The sequence below is a fragment of the Nycticebus coucang genome, chromosome 5 (assembly GCF_027406575.1).
Source record: "Nycticebus coucang isolate mNycCou1 chromosome 5, mNycCou1.pri, whole genome shotgun sequence".
Classification (NCBI taxonomy): domain Eukaryota; kingdom Metazoa; phylum Chordata; class Mammalia; order Primates; family Lorisidae; genus Nycticebus; species Nycticebus coucang.
The window spans coordinates 113,535,297-113,556,494 of record NC_069784.1 but is presented as its reverse complement, the minus strand read 5'-3'; the positions used below and the strand labels follow the sequence as shown (position 1 = coordinate 113,556,494).

The 21,198-nt window shown below is 42.0% G+C and overlaps 1 protein-coding gene across 2 annotated transcripts in view; it reads left to right on the top strand.

The window, feature by feature from the left end:
* The window catches only part of MAP3K5 (mitogen-activated protein kinase kinase kinase 5), a 226,991-nt gene that overhangs the window by 191,106 nt on the left and 14,687 nt on the right, over positions 1-21,198 (top strand). For both annotated transcript variants that reach the window (XM_053590832.1, XM_053590833.1), the window contains 7 exons: positions 3,220-3,377; positions 5,303-5,480; positions 7,139-7,159; positions 10,090-10,267; positions 10,364-10,532; positions 17,366-17,551; positions 20,568-20,673. In XM_053590832.1, the coding sequence (XP_053446807.1) occupies positions 3,220-3,377; positions 5,303-5,480; positions 7,139-7,159; positions 10,090-10,267; positions 10,364-10,532; positions 17,366-17,551; positions 20,568-20,673 (996 nt within the window). The remainder of the gene's footprint in view (positions 1-3,219; positions 3,378-5,302; positions 5,481-7,138; positions 7,160-10,089; positions 10,268-10,363; positions 10,533-17,365; positions 17,552-20,567; positions 20,674-21,198) is intronic.

Here is a 21,198-nt window from a genome sequence, read left to right as displayed (position 1 = left end):
CCTGGGTGTGCAGGTCTGGGTGCCTCCACACCACGGCCAAGTCCCAGGTGTTTACCCAGCTTTTGAGGAAAGGATATTGCCCTGTTCCCTCTGTTGGTGATTGTAGTGAGGGGAAAGGTGGTAGCGACCCGTTAGTGGAGTGCTCACAGTCTACCTGGCTGAATCTTTCTCTCCATGCCTGGTTTCACTGAAATTCATATATCAACACTGATTGTTGGGTGTCATTATCCCAGTTTATGATGAGAAAATCAAGGTTCAAAGAGGTTAAATAGCTTGCCCACAGTCGCAACTGCTTGTTAGGAATAGAGATTTCAAACTAGACTTCACAGGCCAAATGACATTAATTGTCTTGCCCCCAAACCCAGTCCCACCCACACTCTTCTGTCTTAGTTGGTGGCCACTCCAGACTTCCTGGGGCACCTTTCTATTCCCACACTGCAACCCAGTTCACCAAGGAAGTCTATTGGCTCCGCCTTCAAAATATGCCTGAAATTGGACCTGTTCTCCCCACCTCCCCTGCTGCCACCCCCATCATTCACCTGCATTGCTTTTATTGCTTCCAAGCTGTTCTCCTGAGTCGCTTTTGCCACCTCGTGTCTATTTGCAACACAGCAGCCGGAGTGATCCTTTTAAAACCTAAACCAAGTCCTGTCTCTCAGAGCCCCAAGGCTGTTTCTGAGAGTAAAGAAATTGTGGACAAGGCTCTGAGTGGATGTGGAGTCCCTTACCTTGCAGACCTCGTGTCCTGCTCTCCTCCCCTGCCTACTCTGCACCAGAAACACGGACCTTCCTGCCTTTCCTCTGGGACACAGGTAGGGTCCTAGCGCAGGGCCATCACACATGCTTTTCCTTCTGCCAGTCACTCCCTTCTCCCAGCCACCTGCACAGCTAACACCTTCAAGTCTTAACTCAGATGTCCCCTCCTCAGTGAGACCCACCATAGACACCCTATTTACCATAGCAGCCTCCCTGGGCACTCTGATTCCCTTTACTCTGGTCTATTTTTTTTTTTTTTTTCTGTCGTAACCCATCACTTTCTAACAAACTATATAATTTACTTACCATGCCGATAGCTCATTATCTGCCTTCCATTGCAAAAATCTAAGCTCCACAAGCCCAGGGATTTCTGTCTCTTTATTCCTGGAATAGTGTCTGGCCCTATCAATATAGATCTGTTGAATGAATGGATAAGTGAACCTCGACTAAGGAATAGAGATTTCCACTCATGCCACTTCCTTGGGTAGTTGCAGTGGCAAAGAAATCCTAAAATATTTCAAAATAATTTAAGAATTTTTTGGCATGTAGATACATGAAGTATAGATTTTATAGTTAATACTCTCACTTGTTTTCCTTCAGCTGATGTTCAGATTGGCCTTGCATCTTCATTATCCAGCTCTATAAATTTCTTTTTATAACATATCGTGTGTCATGTGTTTGTGGAATAAAAAGAAGAGCAAATATGAATGCATGACTCAACTTGGTTTTTGGCACTTGCTCAGTGGGGGATAATTAAACACAATTGGCAGATAGACCTCTTTGAATTATCTGATGAGTAAAATATTGCATAATTGTATTGTTGATGTTACTTGAATCACCCAGTTTTTAAAATTTATTATATTTTTAATTAGTCATCATTCCCCACTTAGATATTAGTACAACTTAAATTCTTTTATTAATTCTGTTCTCGACCCAGAGGTGACAAAGGAGAAGGGTGGTAGACTTCAGCACATATTCTCTAAAAGAGTGCTTGATTTTATTTAAATCATAAAAATGTCACTTGGAGGAGAGCTACAAATGAAGATAAATGGTAACAATTTTGTACTAAGGATAGGTGAGTCTTTGGGGAGCATGGTTGCCCTATCCTTGGCCGGTTGAGAGGCTTTCTGAGAACAGACATGTGCAATTGTATGTGAATATGAACTTGAATTACTGCCATGCAGTGATGAGGTCTGGAGGATGAACCTGCAAAATGACAATACTCAACAAAAATGACGTACCTTTATTTATTGTGATGAACAACAGTTTCCAGCCTGTGATAGTGGTTTTCGTAGAAACAGTTTTGGAGGAATTTTACAGTTTTCACCTGTAAATCATGCATGAGCCATTCACAAAAGGTGTAATCTGTATTTATCAAATTGTCACTTTGGTTATGAATCAGAAAATACTACAGCAGCTTTTTTGGCAAACACTTCAGGATTTGAAGTTATTCAACATGGCATCTTGGATGGGTTCCTGTTTGCTGATTATATCATTCCTCTCTCAGAAACAGAAGCCATGGTGATAATACGTTCCTGATCACACTCCTCACCTATTGCTAGACTTTGGGAAACCACTCTAAGGGGTATTGGGAATCCAAATCCAGCCTCTCGTTTGGGCCACTGGGGTATTTTCAATGGCCAGGGGTGTGCCAGGTCAGAAGCAAAACCAGAGGCTAAGAGCTTTCAGTTGTAGCACCCTCTTCAGCTTTCTAATTTCATGAAACCTTAAATCAGCTCTTTTCTATTTTTTTCTTGTTCACTGTGTGATTTTTCTATACTGATGATTTTTCTGTCTTGATGGCTCATGACTTGCCTTCAATCTGTTATACCTGTTTATTCCAAGGACCCCAGCCACAGCTCGGGTCAGGTATGTTCAATTTACAGAATAGGATACACCAGAAACTTACTTGCATTATTCTTCACAATGGCTTCAGAATCTTCATGCTGTCATGATTAAGAAATAGAAAGGAAAAGAGAAAAACTAAGCTTTCAGTCCAGGAATTGAGACATATAGATAGAACCAAAGAAATGGATGAATGAGCTATATTTTTCCTGCAGAAGGTTAGAAGTATGCTTTATAACAGTCTTCGTGCATTTGGAGAATTGAACACAGAAAATGTGTGTTTGTGTATTCTCCATTGTTCTCAAAAGACTAATTGTTAGAAGTTTCTAAGAGGTGCCATTGGAATGGTGCCTCGATCATACCCTGCTGTCTAGGGAATGAGAACGTACCTCTTCACAGCCAGATAGTAGTGATAAATTATTTTTATGTCCCCAGTAAAATCCATTATAAAAGCTGCTGTTTCCATTTTTATTAACAGCAGAGAAAACTGAAACTCAAAAGAGATGAGATAGACTGGAATCGTGTTTGTGAAGTTGTCTATTATTTATGTGGAAAAGTTGAAGATGTCATTTAGATACCTGTTTTCTTAAAGTGGAAATGTGCTTGAATTATTTCCAGGTACCCTTCAATATATGGCACCAGAAATAATAGATAAAGGACCAAGAGGCTACGGGAAAGCAGCCGACATCTGGTCTTTGGGCTGCACCATCATTGAGATGGCCACAGGAAAACCACCATTTTACGAACTGGGAGAACCACAAGCAGCTATGTTCAAGGTCACACTTCATTTATCTTATAAACAAGTGGAGAAGGCTTTTCATAGCTCCTGGATGTTCTATGTGTGTATGTCTTATCTTCTTAGGTAAAAGGAAAGGAGCCTAAAGTGAGCAGGAACCGAGAGGACTTTGAAGTTCAACAAGGTTCTCTCTCATCATGTCTGTGCCTCACATCTGGGTCTCTCTCTGCTTTAGTTTTAGTTTTGCTCATTGATAAAGTGAGATTCTGTGTGACTCCCTTGGTCCTCTTTTTAACAATGCAGAATAAATAACACATCACTATATAGAAAATGAGTTAAGCTCTTGGGGAAACAGTCTGAACATTTTCCATGGAGAGAGGTAGAAGAACTTTTTTTTTTACCCAGTTAGGAATTAAATCAAATCAATATTTTCCTTTACCATATACTTTGAAGTCTCCATTATGCCCATTTAAAAGGGGCATAATTTCCATTTTAAGTAAATCAGTCTTATTCTCATGCATCTGCTCTTCTACCCCGTGAATTTGGCTATTCGAAACTCTTTTTGGGAGTGGGAAGCAGCCCCACCACTCGAAGTAGGAGGCAGCTGGTATACAAATAGGCCTGTGATACATACTTTCTGCTTATGTATAAAGCTCGGCTTGTTTTAAGCTTGAAGTTGATCTGATAGGACCCTGCTGGTATATGGCTTGTTTTAAGCTTGAAGTTGATTTGATAGGACCCTGCTGGTATAAAAACAAGTAGTGTGACCAAGCCTGAAGGAGTGATGACAGGTGCCGAGGGAGCTCCCTCTTTTGCTGTGATGGATGTTCTTCTTGGCCAGTCTTTCAAGTTTTCACTGGTATCGAGGACTTATTCTAAAATGCTGCTGTATTGCTCACAAGTACAGTAACTATTAAGCCACCTGCCCTTGTCACTGTTAGGCCAGCCCAGGAAGTGATACTGTGTTAGAGACATGACATAACATAAACTTGGCCACTGTTTGTATCCAGGTGCCAACATGGTCAAGATATTTGAGACTTTGGGCAAATTTTTTAACCACTTTGAATGTTGGTTTTCTTACCTATAAAAGTGGTACCTACCTATGTAATGGGAGGTTTTTTAGGAGACTATGAGTTAATATATACAAAGCCCTTAAAACTGTGTCTCACACATAGTAAAGGTTATATAATTTCTAAAAATACTTATGTGTTATTACTTACATAGCAAATTTATATAAGCTATATAACAAAAAGATTTCCTTAGAAATTTTCTCAGTGCTAAATACGTAAAAATAATGAGAAATATTTTGGAATAGCAGCAATAAGAAGTAAATTCTGATTGTTACAAAAATACTGTTTAATTCTAAGGCAACTTTAAATATCTCTTTTAATGTAGGTGATTTAAGACAGGGAAAATATTCGTGGATTAGAGGAAAAAAGAGAGGCTTTAATCCAAACAAAGCTTCAAATCCCAGATCTGTCTTTTCATAACCATGTAACCTCACCTCTCCTGAGCCTCATTTCCGTCATTGATGTAATGAGGATAATATTTAATCTAGAGGGGTTGGAAGAATTCAAGGAGATTCATAGATGGAAAAACCCCAGTCCAGTGCCTGGCACAAAGCTACTGTGAACAACTCTGTGGTCTCAATTAAAACGACCCGTTTTAAGTGCTGGCGTCCTAGTGTGCTCTAAGGCTTTGAAGGACGCAATTATTACTTCGTAGTGCTATCTGCTGTCTTGAACTAATGGCACCGCGTGTGCCACCAGTAAAATTGTGAAAGCACTCTGCAGACCTTCCCTAACCCACAGAAAACGCATCTTATCTCACTTTGAGAAAAACCATGATTTTGTGGTATATGAGAAAGGAGCTTGTTGCACTAGGCGACCAAGTTTTGAGACCTGGAGCTCAGGTAATGGGATGGTCACTCAGAAGACACACTGTATTTTTATATTTATATCTTAGGTGGGAATGTTTAAAGTCCACCCTGAGATCCCAGAGTCCATGTCTGCAGAGGCCAAAGCATTCATACTGAAATGTTTTGAACCAGACCCTGACAAGAGAGCCGGTGCTAATGACTTGCTTGTTGATGAGTTCTTGAAAGTTTCAAGCAAAAAGAAAAAGATACAACCTAAGCTTTCAGGTATGTGGTTGCAGTGAAGAGGATACAGGCCAGAGTCACTAAATCTGAAGCTTTTAAGATGGTATCATTTTCCGGAAGTAAACTCATCTATATACAAATATCGCTGGAAATTGGTATAAACATTAGCACAGTGCCCTCGGCATTCAGTTCTGGTACCAGGTAGCTCTGTAACCATCAATTACACAAATGCTGGGACCTTATACATAGTAGCTTTTTAAGAAATTCTTTTTATTTTTTATTGTGCATAATAATAGTTTTACATGTTTATGGGGGTGCATGTGATATTTTGATATAAGTATACAATGTGTAATGATCATAGCAGGGAGTTTGAAGTTTCTATCATCTCAAACATTTATCATTTCTCTTTGAAGGAACATTCCAATTCTAATCTTTCAGTTATTTAAAAATAAATAGTAAATTATTATTAACTATAGTTATCCTATTGTGCTACCAAACTCTAGATCTCATTCATTCTAACTGTAATTTTGCACCATTAACCACCCCCTCCACTACCCTTCCCAGCCTCTGGTGACCATCTTTCCACTATCTCTCTTCATAAGTTCAATGTTTTACTTTTAGCTTCCACATGAGTGAAAATGTGATACTTGCCTTTCTGTGCCTGGCTTATTTCGCTTAATATGTATTATGCATGCTCCTGTTTCATCCATGTTTTTGCCAATGACAAGATTTCATTCTTTTTTATGGCTGAATAATACTCTGTTGTATGGATGTAGCACATTTTCTTTATCCACTCATCTTGATAGACACTTAGGTTGACTCCATATCTTAACTATTTTGAGTAATACTGCAATAATAGTTTTCTATCATATAGTTTGTAAGTAGTTAATATATCTCATTCTAGCATTGCCAATACTAAAGTTAAAGTGGAAAGGGGGGACTCAGCGCTCGTAGCTCAGCGGCTAGAGTGCCAGCCACATACACCAGGGCTGGTGGGTTGGAACCTGGCTCGGGCCTACTAAACAACAATGACAACGTCACCAACAAAAAAAGTAACCCGGCGCTGTGGCAGGCACCTGTAGTCCCAGCTACTTGGGAGGCTGAGGCAAGTAGCTTAAGCCCAAGAGTTTGAGGCTGCTGTGAGCTGTGACACCACAGCACTCTCCCGAGGGCGACATAATGAGACTCTGTCTCAAAAAAAATAAATAAATAAAAATAAAGTGAAAAGGGGGAGAAAATGTTGCCTTTTAGAGCTGAAGCCACCAATTACTGCTACAGGGCTACCGGGTTGTTACACAGCTGTGAACTTCCAAGCCATCTAGATAATACATTTATGTTCTTTTAATTTTAGGCAGTAGAAAGTACTTGCTTCCTTGTAGAGATTGCTTTTCTGAATAATCATCACTCCCCCCAAAAAAAGAAAGGAAAAGATTGCCAGCTGTAAATAAAACAGCAATGTGAAAATCTAAATAAATAATCTTTTTGCAATAATTTCCGTATCTCATTTTAGAAAGAAAAATAAGTAAATGATTCAGTGGTTCCTGGCATTTTTTTTGGTGTTTATATTGGATGAAGATGGGCAGATTGAATGTTTGGGAAGGACACTGATCCCATTTCAAGCATTCACTTTCTGTGATTTCTCAGTTTAACAGCAAACCCAGCATGTGCTTATTTATTGCTATTTGCTTTTCTTCCCACAGCTCTTTCAGTTGGATCAAATGGTGAGTTTGTTTCTACCTTTGCCCACTGGGCTGAGGCCTGGAGTCTCATGCCATGAACTCTTGCATTCCCCTGATGTGTCCTCATCCTCTGATCCCTGCTTACATGGGGAGCTTCTGGGTAGAGGAGTCTCCGAGTTACATATATCCGACTTATGTACAACTCACACTTACGAACAGAGGCAATTAGAGTTAAGTCCCCAAGACACAAACATCCAGCTGGCATACAACTCGCATTTACAAATAGAGGCTATTACAGGTAACAGGTAAATGTACCTGTCCCAACGTACATACATAGTCAACATAAGAATAAATCTGCAGAACCTGTCTCTTTGCAACCTGGGGACTACCTGTACTAAGGATGTGCTCAGCTGCAAGCCTGGTTGGGCTCATTCTTTAGGAAGCTCCTTACCTTTCTTTGTCATGAGGGAGGGTTAAATTGTTCCTCTCTCACTGCAAGATGGTGACTGGATTTTTGAAATCTTCAATTTGAGTGCAGTCTGTACTGTCTTATCTGGGAGCCAGTGACTACCTGATGGATTACTTAAGGAAGATTTCAATGCCAGATACCTTCCTCTGCCCTCTTTGGGGTCAGACATTCTATTTTTAGTTGGTTAGAAGTGATCGCACTTTTCTTTTCTAAAGTTGGCTCTTGCTCCAATGAGCATTTCATGGTGGTTCTCAGAAAGTTTCAGATTTTCCCACCAGGCATAGTGACTCACGCCTATAGTTTTTTTTTTTTTTTTGTCGAGACAGAGTTCTACCCTATGCCCTGAGCAGAGGGCAATGGCATCGTAGCTCACTGCAACCTCAGACTCCGGCTGTGGGCATCCTGCTCCCTCAGCCTCCGAAGCCGCTGGGATTACAGGCGCTCGCTGCGGCGCCCAGCTGGGTTTTTCCATTTTTTTCCATGAGTCGGGGTCTCACTCTTGCTCAGACAAGCCTCGAACTCCTGAGCTCAAGCAATCCTCCCTCCTCAGCCTCCCACAGTGCTGGGATTACAGGCGTGAGCCACCGCGCCCGGCTACGCCTATAGTTTTAATACTCTAGGAGGTTGAGGCAGGAGGGTAGCCTGTGCTCAAGAGTTCAAGATCAGCCTAAGCAAGAGGCATACATCATTTCCACTAAAAATAGAAAAAATTAGCCAGGTATCATGGCAGGTGCCTGTAGTCCCAGCTACTCAGGAGGCGGAGATAGGAGGATTGCTTGAACCTAGGAGTGTGACATTGCTGGGAGCTAGGCTGACGCCACGGTCCTCTAGCTAGGAGCAACAGAATGAGACGCTGTCTCAAAAAAAAAAAAAATAGTTTGAGGTTTTGGAGCATTTCAGGTTTCAGATTTTTAGATTATGGATGCTCAGGCTTTATGGCATATATTAGTCACAGTATTTTCTTCCAGTTGTGTACAAAACATGCACGCATACTTGAAAACTTAAGGTACAGAGTCTGAAAATAGTTGGAGGAAGGAAAGGAAAAAAGGAAGGCCTATCTGGCTGTAGATTTTCATAAACCAGAGTTAGGGGATGAGTCTTTCAAACCTGTCCACTTGGGCGGTGCCTGTGGCTCAGTGAGTAGGGTGCCGGCCCCATATGCCGAGGGTGGCGGGTTCAAACCCAGCCCCGGCCAAACTGCAACAACAACAAAAAAAATAGCCGGGCGTTGTGGCAGGCACCTGTAGTCCCAGCTGCTCCAGAGGCTGAGGCAAGAGAATCACGTAAGCCCAAGAGCTGGAGGTTGCTGTGAGCCGTGTGACGCCACGGCAGTCTACCGAGGGCAGTAAAGTGAGACTCTGTCTCTACAAAAAAAAACAAAAACCTGTCCACTTGTCTGATCAGAGTCTGAGTGCCACATTGCCACAGCCCCCACCCCATTAGTGATCATTGATCTGCAGTCACAGTGAACAGAGTCAGAAGTCCCCTGCTGAGCGTCATCCCACGTCTTTTGAGGCGGTTGCTGATTCAGCCCAGCTTAAGTGGAATTAAGTAACAAGGGGATTCCAGGCAACAATGGATTTCCTTTCTTTTAATTCTACACTGGCCTCTTTAATAAAAGACTTTTGTAGCATTGGGACATGTGTTTGGTAAAAATATTCCTGGCAAAAATTTACTATTTTTAAAACTGGTGTTTGATGACATGTAGGCAACTCCTATTATGTCACCTTAGTTGCTATTCAAATAAAGTAGAAGCCCATGTTTGCTATAGAATCATTAATATCTGAGAACCGGGAAAGGCCTAAGAGATCAATCATCAAGCCTATTGGTTTCCAAAATTTTTTTTTAGCAAAAAATCTTTTAAATATGTGTCCTTGGGTGGCGCCTGTGGCTCAAGGAGTAGGGCGCTGGTCCCATATGCCGGAGGTGGTGGGTTCAAACCCAGCCCCGGCCAAAAAAAAAAAAAAAAAAAAATATATGTGTCCTTAAGCAGAATTATTATGTGTGCTGGTCAGAGCATGTTTGTTCCAGATAAAACAGAGTTGGAAGCTATGGTTCATTCATCCCGTCTGAGGCATCTCCAAAATGCTAAAGTGGACCCTTAAGCATCTAAGGCACATGACTTAAAAATTATGAACCTGGTCCTGTATTTTATAGATGTGAAAACTAAGATCTGAAAATAAAAATAATTAGTCAATAGAAATTGACTAGAGGAGGTTGGTACTCAGAACCCAATGAGCCTGGTGCTTCCTCAGCTGTTTTACACCCCCTGAGATATTCTTGTTGGGGTGCCGGAGGCCCCTTCCTGGGTTACCTCCTTCACAGGTTATATTGAAGAAGGGAGATAGTCACAGTCACACGACCAGCCCCTTATTGTGGTGTCATTATGCTGCTGATTGCAGTGACACACTGTATAAAGAATATAAGCCTCTTTCCACCAGCATTTCAGTATGCGTAAGTGTTTAGAAGCATGAAGTTTCGTTCCCTTGCTTTGTCACCACAGAGTATCTCAGGAGCATATCCCTGCCGGTGCCCGTGCTGGTGGAGGACACCAGCAGCAGCAGTGAGTACGGCTCTGTGTCGCCTGACACAGAGTTAAAGGTGGACCCCTTCTCCTTCAAAACCAGAGCCAAGTCCTGTGGAGAAAAAGACGTGAAAGGAATCCGGACGCTCTTTTTGGGGTAAAACAACAGACTGACTTTACGTGAAAGACGTATGTTGTTACATGTGCCGCTTTATAAAGGAGATTGTGATTTATGCTGCATAAATTATTTCAGCATTCCAGATGAAAATTTTGAAGATCACAGTGCACCCCCTTCCCCTGAAGAAAAAGATTCCGGATTCTTTATGTTGAGGAAGGACAGTGAGAGGCGGGCCACGCTTCACAGGATCCTGACGGAAGACCAAGACAAAGTCGTGAGAAATTTAATGGAATCCTTAGCTCAGGTAAAACCTGTCACGGGTACTTTATTTACCAGAATCAATGTGTTTACCTGTGTCATAACCATCTGGAATGGGGGTGTGATGTGAGGCACGAGGAAGCTGTCATGCTCACGATGGCAAAACAGGCCTACCCCTGGGGGAAACGGAAGCAAATCCCTCACGTAGAAACTGTGATTTTGAAAATAAGCTACTTTTTAAATTCAGAAGCCGATTTTTAGGGCCAGACATGCTGTCTCACGCCTATAATCCTAGCACTGTGGGAGGCTGAGGCAGGTGGATTGCTTGAGCTCAGGAGTTCAAGACCAACCTGAGCAAGAGTGAGACCCCACCTCTAAAAATAAAAATAGCCGGGTGTTGTGGCAGGTGCCTGCAGTCCCAGCTACTTGGGAGGCTGAGGCAAGAGAATCGCTTGAGCCCAAGAGTTTGAGGTTGCTGTGAGCTGTGACCCTACGGCACTCTACTGTAGGTGACAAATTGAGACTCTGTCTCAACAACAAATAAAAGAAGCCAATTTTTCACATTGATGAGGTTCCAGCTGGTCCACACAGGCCTCTTTCACCTATCATTCACTCGTTTATCCATTTGGTCAATAAACCAGAGTTGAGCCACGTGAACCACTAAATTCTGCAGCCACCTGCCAGTTGCCCCTCTGAGCATATGGGAAACATCAGCAAATGCAACAGAGACCCCAAGCTGCGAGGCTACGTTTAGACGGAGGGTGACAGGCAATGGTACGAATATTGCAGTAAGTCCTCACTTAGCAGGAACAATAGGTTCTTGGAAACTGTGGCTTTAAGCAAAAGGATGTATAATGGAATGAATTTCGCCATGGACTAATTGATACCAGAGTTAAGTTCCTATGGCCTATTTCTGGTCATAAAACCATCACCAAACTACTACATAAAGGCCAAAACACTTAACAGCTTTACACACATGAAATAAATATGAATTCTACATATGTTTATGAAAGATTAATGAAAATAAATAAGATGATTATTTACCTCCTTGTCCTAGTTCATGTTTGTGGGTGGCTGGAGCTCATCCTGGCAGTTCAGGGCACCAGAAAGGCACCAACCCTGGCCAGGGCCCAAGCCCATCACAGGGCGCAGGCACATGTACGCTCATACTCAGTCTGAAAGAATGTAGATACACTAGTGAACCGAACATGCATGTCTTTGGGGATGTAGGAGGAAACTGGAGACACACACAGATATGGGGAGAATGTGCAAACTTCACACAGACGGTGGCGCTGGCTAGAAATCAATGATATTTTTTCTCATCAACATTATAATGAAAAGACATTGAACGGAATGTTATTCGAGGATCTGTCATATATATATATTTGTGGGGGGGCGGCGCCTGTGGTTGAAGGAGTAGGGCGCCGGTCCCATATGCCTGAGGTGGTGGGTTCAAACCCAGCCCTGGCCAAAAAAAAAAAAAAAAATTAAATATATTTGTGTGTATATATGTGTGTGTGTGTGTGTGTGTGTGTGTGTGTGTGTGTGTGTGAAGGTGTATATTAGAAGGCAATGTATATTTTGAAAAAACAAAGCTTGTAGTGCCTCTTATTCCCTGGTGTTGTTAGTTTGCTAGGTCTGCATCTTAGTCCTTTTCTGTTGCTCTAGTGGAATACCTGACGCACAAAGAAAAGAGGTTTCTTGGCAATCACCATGAAAAAAATTAAAGAAAAGAGGTTTACTTTGGCACACAGTTCTGGAGCCTGGGAAGTCTAAGATCGGGCAGCCCAGGCAGCAAACGCCTCATGCTGCTTTAACTCATGGAAACTGGAAGAACTAGGGGGCTCATAAGGAAAAAGAGAGGAACAAAGGGAGCCAACCACCTTTGTGACAACCTGTTCTCTTGAGAGCTAACCCAGTCCAGGAGAACTGCCTTCATCCATTCATGAGGGCAGGGCTTGCCGGACCCAGGTACCTCTCACAGGCCCCATCACCTCTCAGCATTGTTGCACTGGCAGTTAAATTTCAGCATGAGTTTTGGCAGGACAAAGCACATCCAAATCATAGCAGACTGCCAGAACACAATACCACAAACTGGTGGCTCCAGCAACAGAAACTTACTCCCCACAGTCGTGAAGGCTGGAAGTCCATGATCAAGGTGTTGGCATGTTTGGTTTCTTCTGAGGACTCTCTTGTTGGCTTGCATATAGCGGCGGTCTCTCTGTCCTCATGTGGTCTTGTCTCTGTGCACTAGCACCCTGAGGTCTCCTCGTCTCACGAGGACACCGGAGGATGCCAGTACAGCTGGATTAGGGACCTCACTAAACCTTAAGTATCCCCTTAAAAGCCCTGTCTCCAAATAATAGTCACATTGGGAGTTAGGTCTTCAACACATGGATTTGGGAGGTGCAATTCAGTCGGTATAGCTCGGAAAATGTGTTCGCGGAGATTCTGCTTACAGATAGGAGGAAGAATTCCCTCCCCAAATCTGCACCGGGGAAACAAGATTTCCCGTAGCCCCAAATACCTGGGGGCAAAAGCAGGTCAGGACTCTTGTGGATACAACCCTCCCACAGACATGCTCCCTCCCAGACCTGACATTGGTCACCCTTTTTTAGTTCTGTGGGCATCAGGGACTCATCTACCTGCTCCCCTGCCCCGGGCCAGTGGCCACCTCCTGTCCTTCAGGATCACTGTAGACTGCACAATGCTTCCACCTTCCCTGTGTCCCCTGGCAACAGCTGCACAGAGGATGGGCCTGGAGGTGTTGTCCAGGCCAAGTTCTTAATCTCTATGCTCAACAGTTTACCCGACCTCATCTTTTATGAGGTGCAAATGTAGCAGGGCTGTCTCCTTCTTAGTTCTTACTGAACAGCCTCAGCCTGTTTTTGTCTTGAGACCCTCACTGTGGCCTCCCTCCTGTCTTTCCAGCCTGAACATCTTGTTGTTTTAAGAATTCTCTGATGTCCACTCTCCTTGAGCCCCTGTTGCCAGAAGAGCTGAAAGGTTTTATGTACACAATAGGGCCTCTCCGTGTCTGAGGAGAGTGGGAATGAGCACTTTCTACACTTTCTAAGGAAACCCTGACTCAGGTCCTAAAGGAAAGTTGTCTCAGGCAGTTACTCTGAGGGCGAGGGGACCTTCTGATGTCGGGGAGGGTGAGTGGTAAGGATTCAGTGTGCGGTGGTGGGAGACGTGGAGGAGACTGGAGCAGTGGCCTTTTCTTACACTCTCTGTGGTCATTCAAGGACTGAGACGAGACGGGATTGACCTAGAAGGAGGAATGGAGTTAGACGGAGGGAGCTGCTGGGTGGCATGTGAAGTTCATTCATTTATTTAGCAAATACTTATTGAACATCTACTAATGCCAGGCGCTGTTCTGTGTGCTGGGGATATACAGTGAGCAAAACACAAATGTGCACATCCCACTGAAGTTGATATTCTAATGGAGGAAGAGACAGAATTTTAAAAAGTTAGTAAATGTGTAATTAAATATATAGTAATAATAGCAAATGTTCTCTATGGGCCAGATGCTGTTCGTAGTATTTCATGTGTATTTGCTCATTTAATACTCAGTCATCCTACAGTAATTGTATGATTAGTGTCCTCATTTAATAGATGAGGAAACTAAGGCCCGGAGGACTTGAGTGGCATGCCAAGGTCACGCTGCCCTACGTGATGGCGTCAGGATTTGGACCCAGGAAGTCTGGCTCCAGAGTCTGTGCTCTTCACCGCCACTGTTCTGCCTCTCTGGTATGCCAGCTGGTGAAAGTATTGAGAGGAACATAGTAGGGGAGGGTTTGGAAGTGCCGAGGAGGGGAGAGAAAAAGGAAGTGGCCATTCACCACCGTGGAGTGAAGGCCTCTCCTATGGCCACCAGTTGAAGATGTTTGATTTTAGGTCAGAAATGCTTAGAGCCCAGGAATTGCCTAAATCTCATAATTATCCCCAAAGGGTGTGCTTTTTCAGTACAGAAAGTGTCAGCTTGTTTGGGCTTTCTTTTTGCCTCCCTGCTTCCCTCCATCAGGGCAGGGATGTGCTGGCCATTGCTGTAGCCCCAACCCTCAGCACAGAGCCTGGCAAAGGGATCACTTTCGCGACTGTGCTAAAATTCTTAAATTTTGGAGCTGGTTAATCATTTTCAATTGTTTGGCACCTCCTAGTTTTTAAAGCATGCTGGAATGTTCTCTATAAAAGGTGAAATCAAAGAACACTTTAAAAACAACTATCAGAAGGCATGCCTTGGTGCATTGGCATGAAGCCATCAGTGAGTACCAGAAACTGCTGAGCAGAATCACATGCTCAGCCAGATGGTCAGGTGACAGAGTCCCTCTATGAAGGACACTGTGATATCACATGGTGATTCAGTGGCAGAGCAGGTCCTGAACAAGTCTCACAGTTGGCTCTTCAGCTACTGGGGCAACAGAATATAATGGTTAGGAGCTTGGGCTCAGCTTGGATCATTGTTTGGGGCCTGGTTCCATCACTCAAAGGCTGTATGATTCGGGCAAGTTATTTAACTTCTCAGAGCCTTAGCTTTCTCATCTAGAAAAGAGAGGAAGGTACCTCATCAGGTTGCTATGAGGAGTCACTGGGGTCATGAGTGATTTAGACCATCAGAAAGTTTCATCACTGCTAACCGTTATTGTTGTCACTGACAAGCAGGCTAATGATAGTTACATAATATCTCTAATTTTTCTACAACCAGAGAAAAATGATGTTTTACATTTGATTTAATATTTCTAGATACATCTTTACATTTATGCCTACACTTTATAACAAAATCAAAATGTAGGTGTTGGTCAGGTCCTCAAACCACTACATTATGACAAGGCTTTTAATCTGTAAAACATCCTTCCAAAATCTATTCCTGGTTTTTTAAGGAAGTTGAAAGGATAATGACTAGAGAGCACCTTTCCAGAAGACTCTGTGAGTGGTACGAGGAGTGCTCAGGATAATGGGCACACTGTCAGATGCTACCTCTGGTACTGAGGCAGGCTCACCCAGTACTATGTACAGTGCCTGCTTGTGAAGGCACGTGAATGAGTTAACACGGAGAGACAGGGATTAGAACAGAAATAAATGATGATGTAAGCGGATAAAACAGCCTGCACAGGAAACATTTCCCAGAGTAGGGATCGTTCCTTTGTAGGACAGTGATACATATCAGAAAACCAGAGGCAACATGTTTTTCTGTTGTGAAAACAAAGCTAATGTTAAAAAAAAAAAAAAGTTTGCTATTTGAACTGTTGGCAAGCACGGAACTGATTTTTCACTAAGAGAAGCTTCCAATTTCTGAATTAACTCACATTTTTCTTCCTGAACATATTTATATGGTGGTATGATTTGCCTGTGAATCTTTACTTTGGGTGTAATTTGGTTTGTGGTAAGAAAGAAAACAAATAACAACAAAGTTTATAATGGTTCCAAGGCTGATTTTAAAATATTCCCTTAATAACAGCTTTCAAACTTTTTAATATAATCTTTTCTCATGAAAACATAAATATGAGTGAGACTGAGTTCCAAATGCAAATGTATTGACAGAAGCAACTTGCTGGTGCTTTTCTCTTTTAATGGAATCCTAGAAATGATAATTTTCACAGCCCAGTTGAGGAATTTTAATTTTAACAATGCAGTGAGAAAACATACAGAATGCGGTAGAAATGAGAATAATAAAAATCCTGTTGTTTCTTAAAGTTAAATGAGGATAAATAACCTCCTACTGTGTTTCCTTTAAATAAGCAAAAAAAAAAAAAATCCAATTTGAGAGTGGCCATTTGTTTAAATATTGCATCTTCTGTTTAACATGTAAAATAATGCACTGGTCCATTCTTATAACTAATTGTGTCATTGATGGGTAAGGAATGGACTTTGGCCCTTTTGGTTGCCAGCAACTGTGCACTCTAAGAGCACTTGAAGCACCAAGGACATGTTATAGGTACACACAGACAGTAGTGAGGGAAGTGGCCTCAGAATTGCCCCCCTGGTGCCTAGCTGAGCTTCACAGAGACCAAAACTAGAGTGTGAGTCCCAGGGACATCAAGTTCCAGGAGATGGCCCCTCTTTTTTTCTGGATCTGGTGCTGTTGGCTGTCTTGGTGTGCACGTCTGCTTTTTCCACTTCTCCTCTCCCCACTATGATGCTTCTCAACTCCATCACTTCTGCTTCCTTCCTCATAATTGGACATACTTAAGACCATATTTTATGAGTTCTCTCTCTGTACAGACTTTGATATTGAGAATCCTGTGACTATTGCCCAAATCTCTCTTTAAAAGTTTTCAATTAAGGCTTGGTGCCTATGGCTCAAGTGGCTAAGACGCCAGCCACATGCACCTGAGCTGGTGGGTTCAAATCCAGCCCGGGTCCTCCAAACAACAATGACGGCTGCAACCAAAAAATAGCCGGGCATTGTGGCAGATGCCTGTAGTCCCAACTACTTGGGAGGCGGAAGCAGGAGAATCACTTGAGCCCAGGAGTTGCAGGTTGCTGTGAGCTGTGATGCCATAGCACTCTGCCCAGGGTGACAGCCTGAGGCTCTGTCTCAAAAAAAAAAAAAAAAAAAAAAAAAGTTTTCAATTAAAATGTCTGAGACTAAGAATCTTACGCCTCAGTCTGTTTGGGCAAAGCTTGGCATGTCTGACTATATCATGACTATGGACAAGGGTGTGGGGTAGGTGCCCTTTCTCTCAAAGTCTGATTATCTCTTGTTGGGTATGTGTGTGTGTGAAGAGTAGCCATATGGTTCAAAATATGATGTTTTCCCTTAGCAGGAGGCATTTGGAAACCCAGCTCTTCTCAGAAAGGGCTGTGGGGAGTGTATGCCCATGGCTGGGGTTTCCAGCTTGCATTGACTGAGGCATTGTGGGCTTTTATTCACAGGGTGCTGAAGAACCTAAACTAAAGTGGGAACACATCACAACCCTCATTGCAAGCCTCAGAGAGTTCGTGAGATCCACGGACCGAAAAATCATAGCCACCACGTTGTCAAAGCTGAAACTGGAGCTAGACTTCGACAGCCACGGCATTAGCCAAGTCCAGGTGGTACTCTTTGGTTTTCAAGATGCTGTAAGTATGATATTTTCTCAAGGTTTTCTCACAAACTCAAGCTAAATTTAGTTAGAAAAATAGGATAAAACATAATTCTTCTTATCTTTTCTTTCTTCGATAATTGCAATGAACTCTCTTCTCTTTGGATGATAAATTGGGATATTTGCCTGTGTAGGTGCTTATAAGTATCAGATTTGTTTGGTGCATTTGCCTTCCCCAAAGTTTAGATACACATAAAACTGAATCACCATGGAAAATTGCAAAATTTATAAACATCTCCCATGGCCTGAACTTTGTTCTTATGAAATTATGTTGGGTCACTATTTATTTTGATGACTTTAGCAACATAACACACTTAAGTCATGCATTTTCTAATGCTGTATGAAAAATGCCATCTAGCGGTCACTGCAAGAAATTTAACGGTACAGATCGGAATGGTCATTGCTGAATAAAACCAGTATATTTTTTCCCTAGTTTTTCTCTGGTTTCCATACAGAACATTTTAAATGTATTTGTTTCATAAGTATACACTATGTTCTAGCCAGAAATATAGTTAAGAGTACAGAGCATCACTGACTGAAAATTAAGCAACATGATCTAATGAGAGAGTGCTGAGAATTCTCTCTAAAACTGAGTTGCTATGCAACATACCTAAAAGCCAGTCTTCTGAAATTCGGATTCAGAAGTGTCTGTTTTATTCCTGGGTAAGACTTATCTGTGGAACTTTGTACCAAAAAAGCCTCAAGCCACTTCCAAAAGACCCTTACAAGGTATGGAAGACTGAAATAAGAGTGCGCCTGATGGTGGTGTGAATATGGAAGTATAATTTTACTTACATTGCAAAAGTTAATTCAACCCTAATGTATTTATTGCTCCTGTGCAGAAGGTGTCTTAGCATTGCAAATTTGGAGCATCAAAGATCCCCAATTTAAAACCAGGTTAGCTGGACGTGGTGTCATATAGTCTCAACTACTTGGGAGGCTTAGGTGGGAGGATCATCCTTTCAGCCCAGGAGTTCAAGACCAGCCTGGGCAACATAGCAAGACCCCATCTCAAAAAAAAAAAAAAAAAAGAAAGTCAAAATAAAAGCAAATATAATCCTTAAAACCAAAGAAATCCAATATAATCCTTCCATGGCCACTGGTTTTCTCTGAGATACTGTGTAACCCATCTAACTTGACTGAGGTCATAGGAAATGAAAACAACTGGCAAAGCCTATCACTAATATTAAATGCTGAAGGGATGGTTGGTTACATTACAGCTAGGGAGGCCCAGCCATCTGTAAATAGAGTGAAATAATTTAGCTAATTTGTACTTGCCCACATACCTGGTTTCTAGCCTAGATCTGGAAAGCAAATTTGCGTAGAATTAAGATTGAGAGCTATTTGGTTGTAATCCAGGGCCTCAGGCCAGGTCGGATACCCACCCATGTACACACACACACACACATATACACCTGCTCTTGCTCACTCAAAGTCCACATTAGGAACGTCTTTATACTTTACTGTAGTGAAGGGCTAAGAGGAGCAGGTCATGGTTATAAAGATTCCTTTTCTACCTCTTATGTGTGACTTTTGAGAGAAATATTCTAGTTTGTTATGCTCATTAGTCAAATAAGCAAGTAAATCCTTTCAAGAAATTAAGGTACCAGGACAAACTCAGTCTGAATGGATTTCCTAGAATAAGCAGGAACCCAGCAGGTTCATTTCCTGAGCAGCTAGTAGGAGGAAGTCCTCGAACTGACTCCCTTCTAAACTAGGAAGTTAGATGAGGAGGGACCAGGCACAGGAATGAGCAACTGGAGCTCCAGCTCTTGGCCTGGGTCCTCAGTAGCTTATCTCTCCAGCTTCCTCTGAGATCTCTAACCAGAGCCCTGTTAGGAAAATAGTCTCTTTTCTTAGAGAGCTGTGTTAACCAGCAAGTAGCGGAGTTTATCCAAACTTTAAATGAGCCTATGTTAGCCTTATAATAAAAGGTTGTCTTAGAAAGGTAATGCACATGATTTATGTGTGTATACACACACACGCACACACACATATACATGCACATTGGAATATTATTCAGCCTTGAAAAGGAAGGAAATTCTGACACATGCTGCAATGTGGATGAACCATGGGGATGTGCTGAGTGAAACAAGCCAATCACAAAAGGCCAAATACTGTGATTTCTTTTATAAGAGGTACCTAGAGTAGTCAAATTTATAGAGACAGAAAGTAGGAAGGTGTTTGCAGGGACTGGGGGTAGGAAAGGTGTAGAAGTTCAGTTTTGCAAGATGGAAAGAGTTCTGGAATTGGATAGTGGCGAATGTACTTAGTGCCACTGAACTGTATACTTAAGATGTAAATTGTGTGTATTTTACTACAATTTTTTAAGAAGAAACAAAGACAAAAAAATCTGTATAGGTATAAATATTTCAGTGTCTATTTAAACATGTGAAACATTACTAGTCACTACAAAAAGACATCCTTAGAACAAAGATGTAATGTGAACAGGTCTCATGTCTTCATTGTGCATAAAATAAACAAATAAAGGTGAGCAGGCTTCCTGAGTATTTTAGCATATCACTCCCCTCTTGACAAACACAAACAGCCATGTGAAGGAAACTAGGCCTGTGCCGTCGCAAACTATAGGTAGCAGCAAAGGCTCATGTTTTGCTTTACCTATTCTTCCAGATCACCAGAATATGAGGAATTTTTATTTAAAAGCTCTTTGGACTCCCCCTTCCTCTTTTCCCCATCCCCCACCCATTCTGCAGATGTTATAAAAGCTGGAAGCCACATCCTCTTGAGTCTGAAAGAAGTGACATTCGCATTGAACTGAACACCTTTCACTTAAGTAATGTATTTGTTTATATAGAGATTGCTAAACTTTCATTTGAAGTGGCAGATTTTAATTTGTTTTCCAGTGACATAAAGAAATTTCTTGTAATTCAATGGGAAGAAACCTTTTAGCTGTTTTTGTCCAAGTGCTTGTATCAGCTAGGTTATTTGCAATTAAAAATTAAAGTAAGCTAAATGTCACTCTTTTTCTCCAGGTTAATAAAGTTCTTCGGAATCATAACATCAAGCCACACTGGATGTTTGCCTTAGACAGTATCATCCGAAAGGCAGTACAGACAGCTATTACCATTCTGGTCCCAGGTCAGAAATATTTAATTACTCTACAAATATCTGGTGCTTGAATATTTAATATTACTGTTCACCTATTATTTCTAATGTCTCCTTAGTGCTTATAAGACTATGGTAGCCTTTTTATTTATTTATTTTATTCTTTTTGGAGACGGAGTCTCACTTTGTCACCCTCAGTAGAGTGCCGTAGCATCATAGCTCACAGCAACCTCAAACTCTAGGGCTCAAGCCATTCTCTTGCCTCAGCCTCCCAAGTAGCTGGGACTACAGGTGCCACCACAATGCCCGGCTATTTTTCTGTTGTAATTGTCATTGTTGTTTAGCTGGCTGGGGCTGGGTTTGAACCCGCCAGCTTTGGCGTATCTGGCTGGTGCCCTACCCCACTGAGGGTGCTGCAGAGAGAGGGAGCTTTAGATGAGAAACTACTACACGAACCTTTGCAAATTTCAAAAGACATGACAAAAAGATGACAGATTTAAAAATATACCATCATTAGTCCAGTCTTGTGTCATTTAACACCAGGGATAAGTTCTGAGA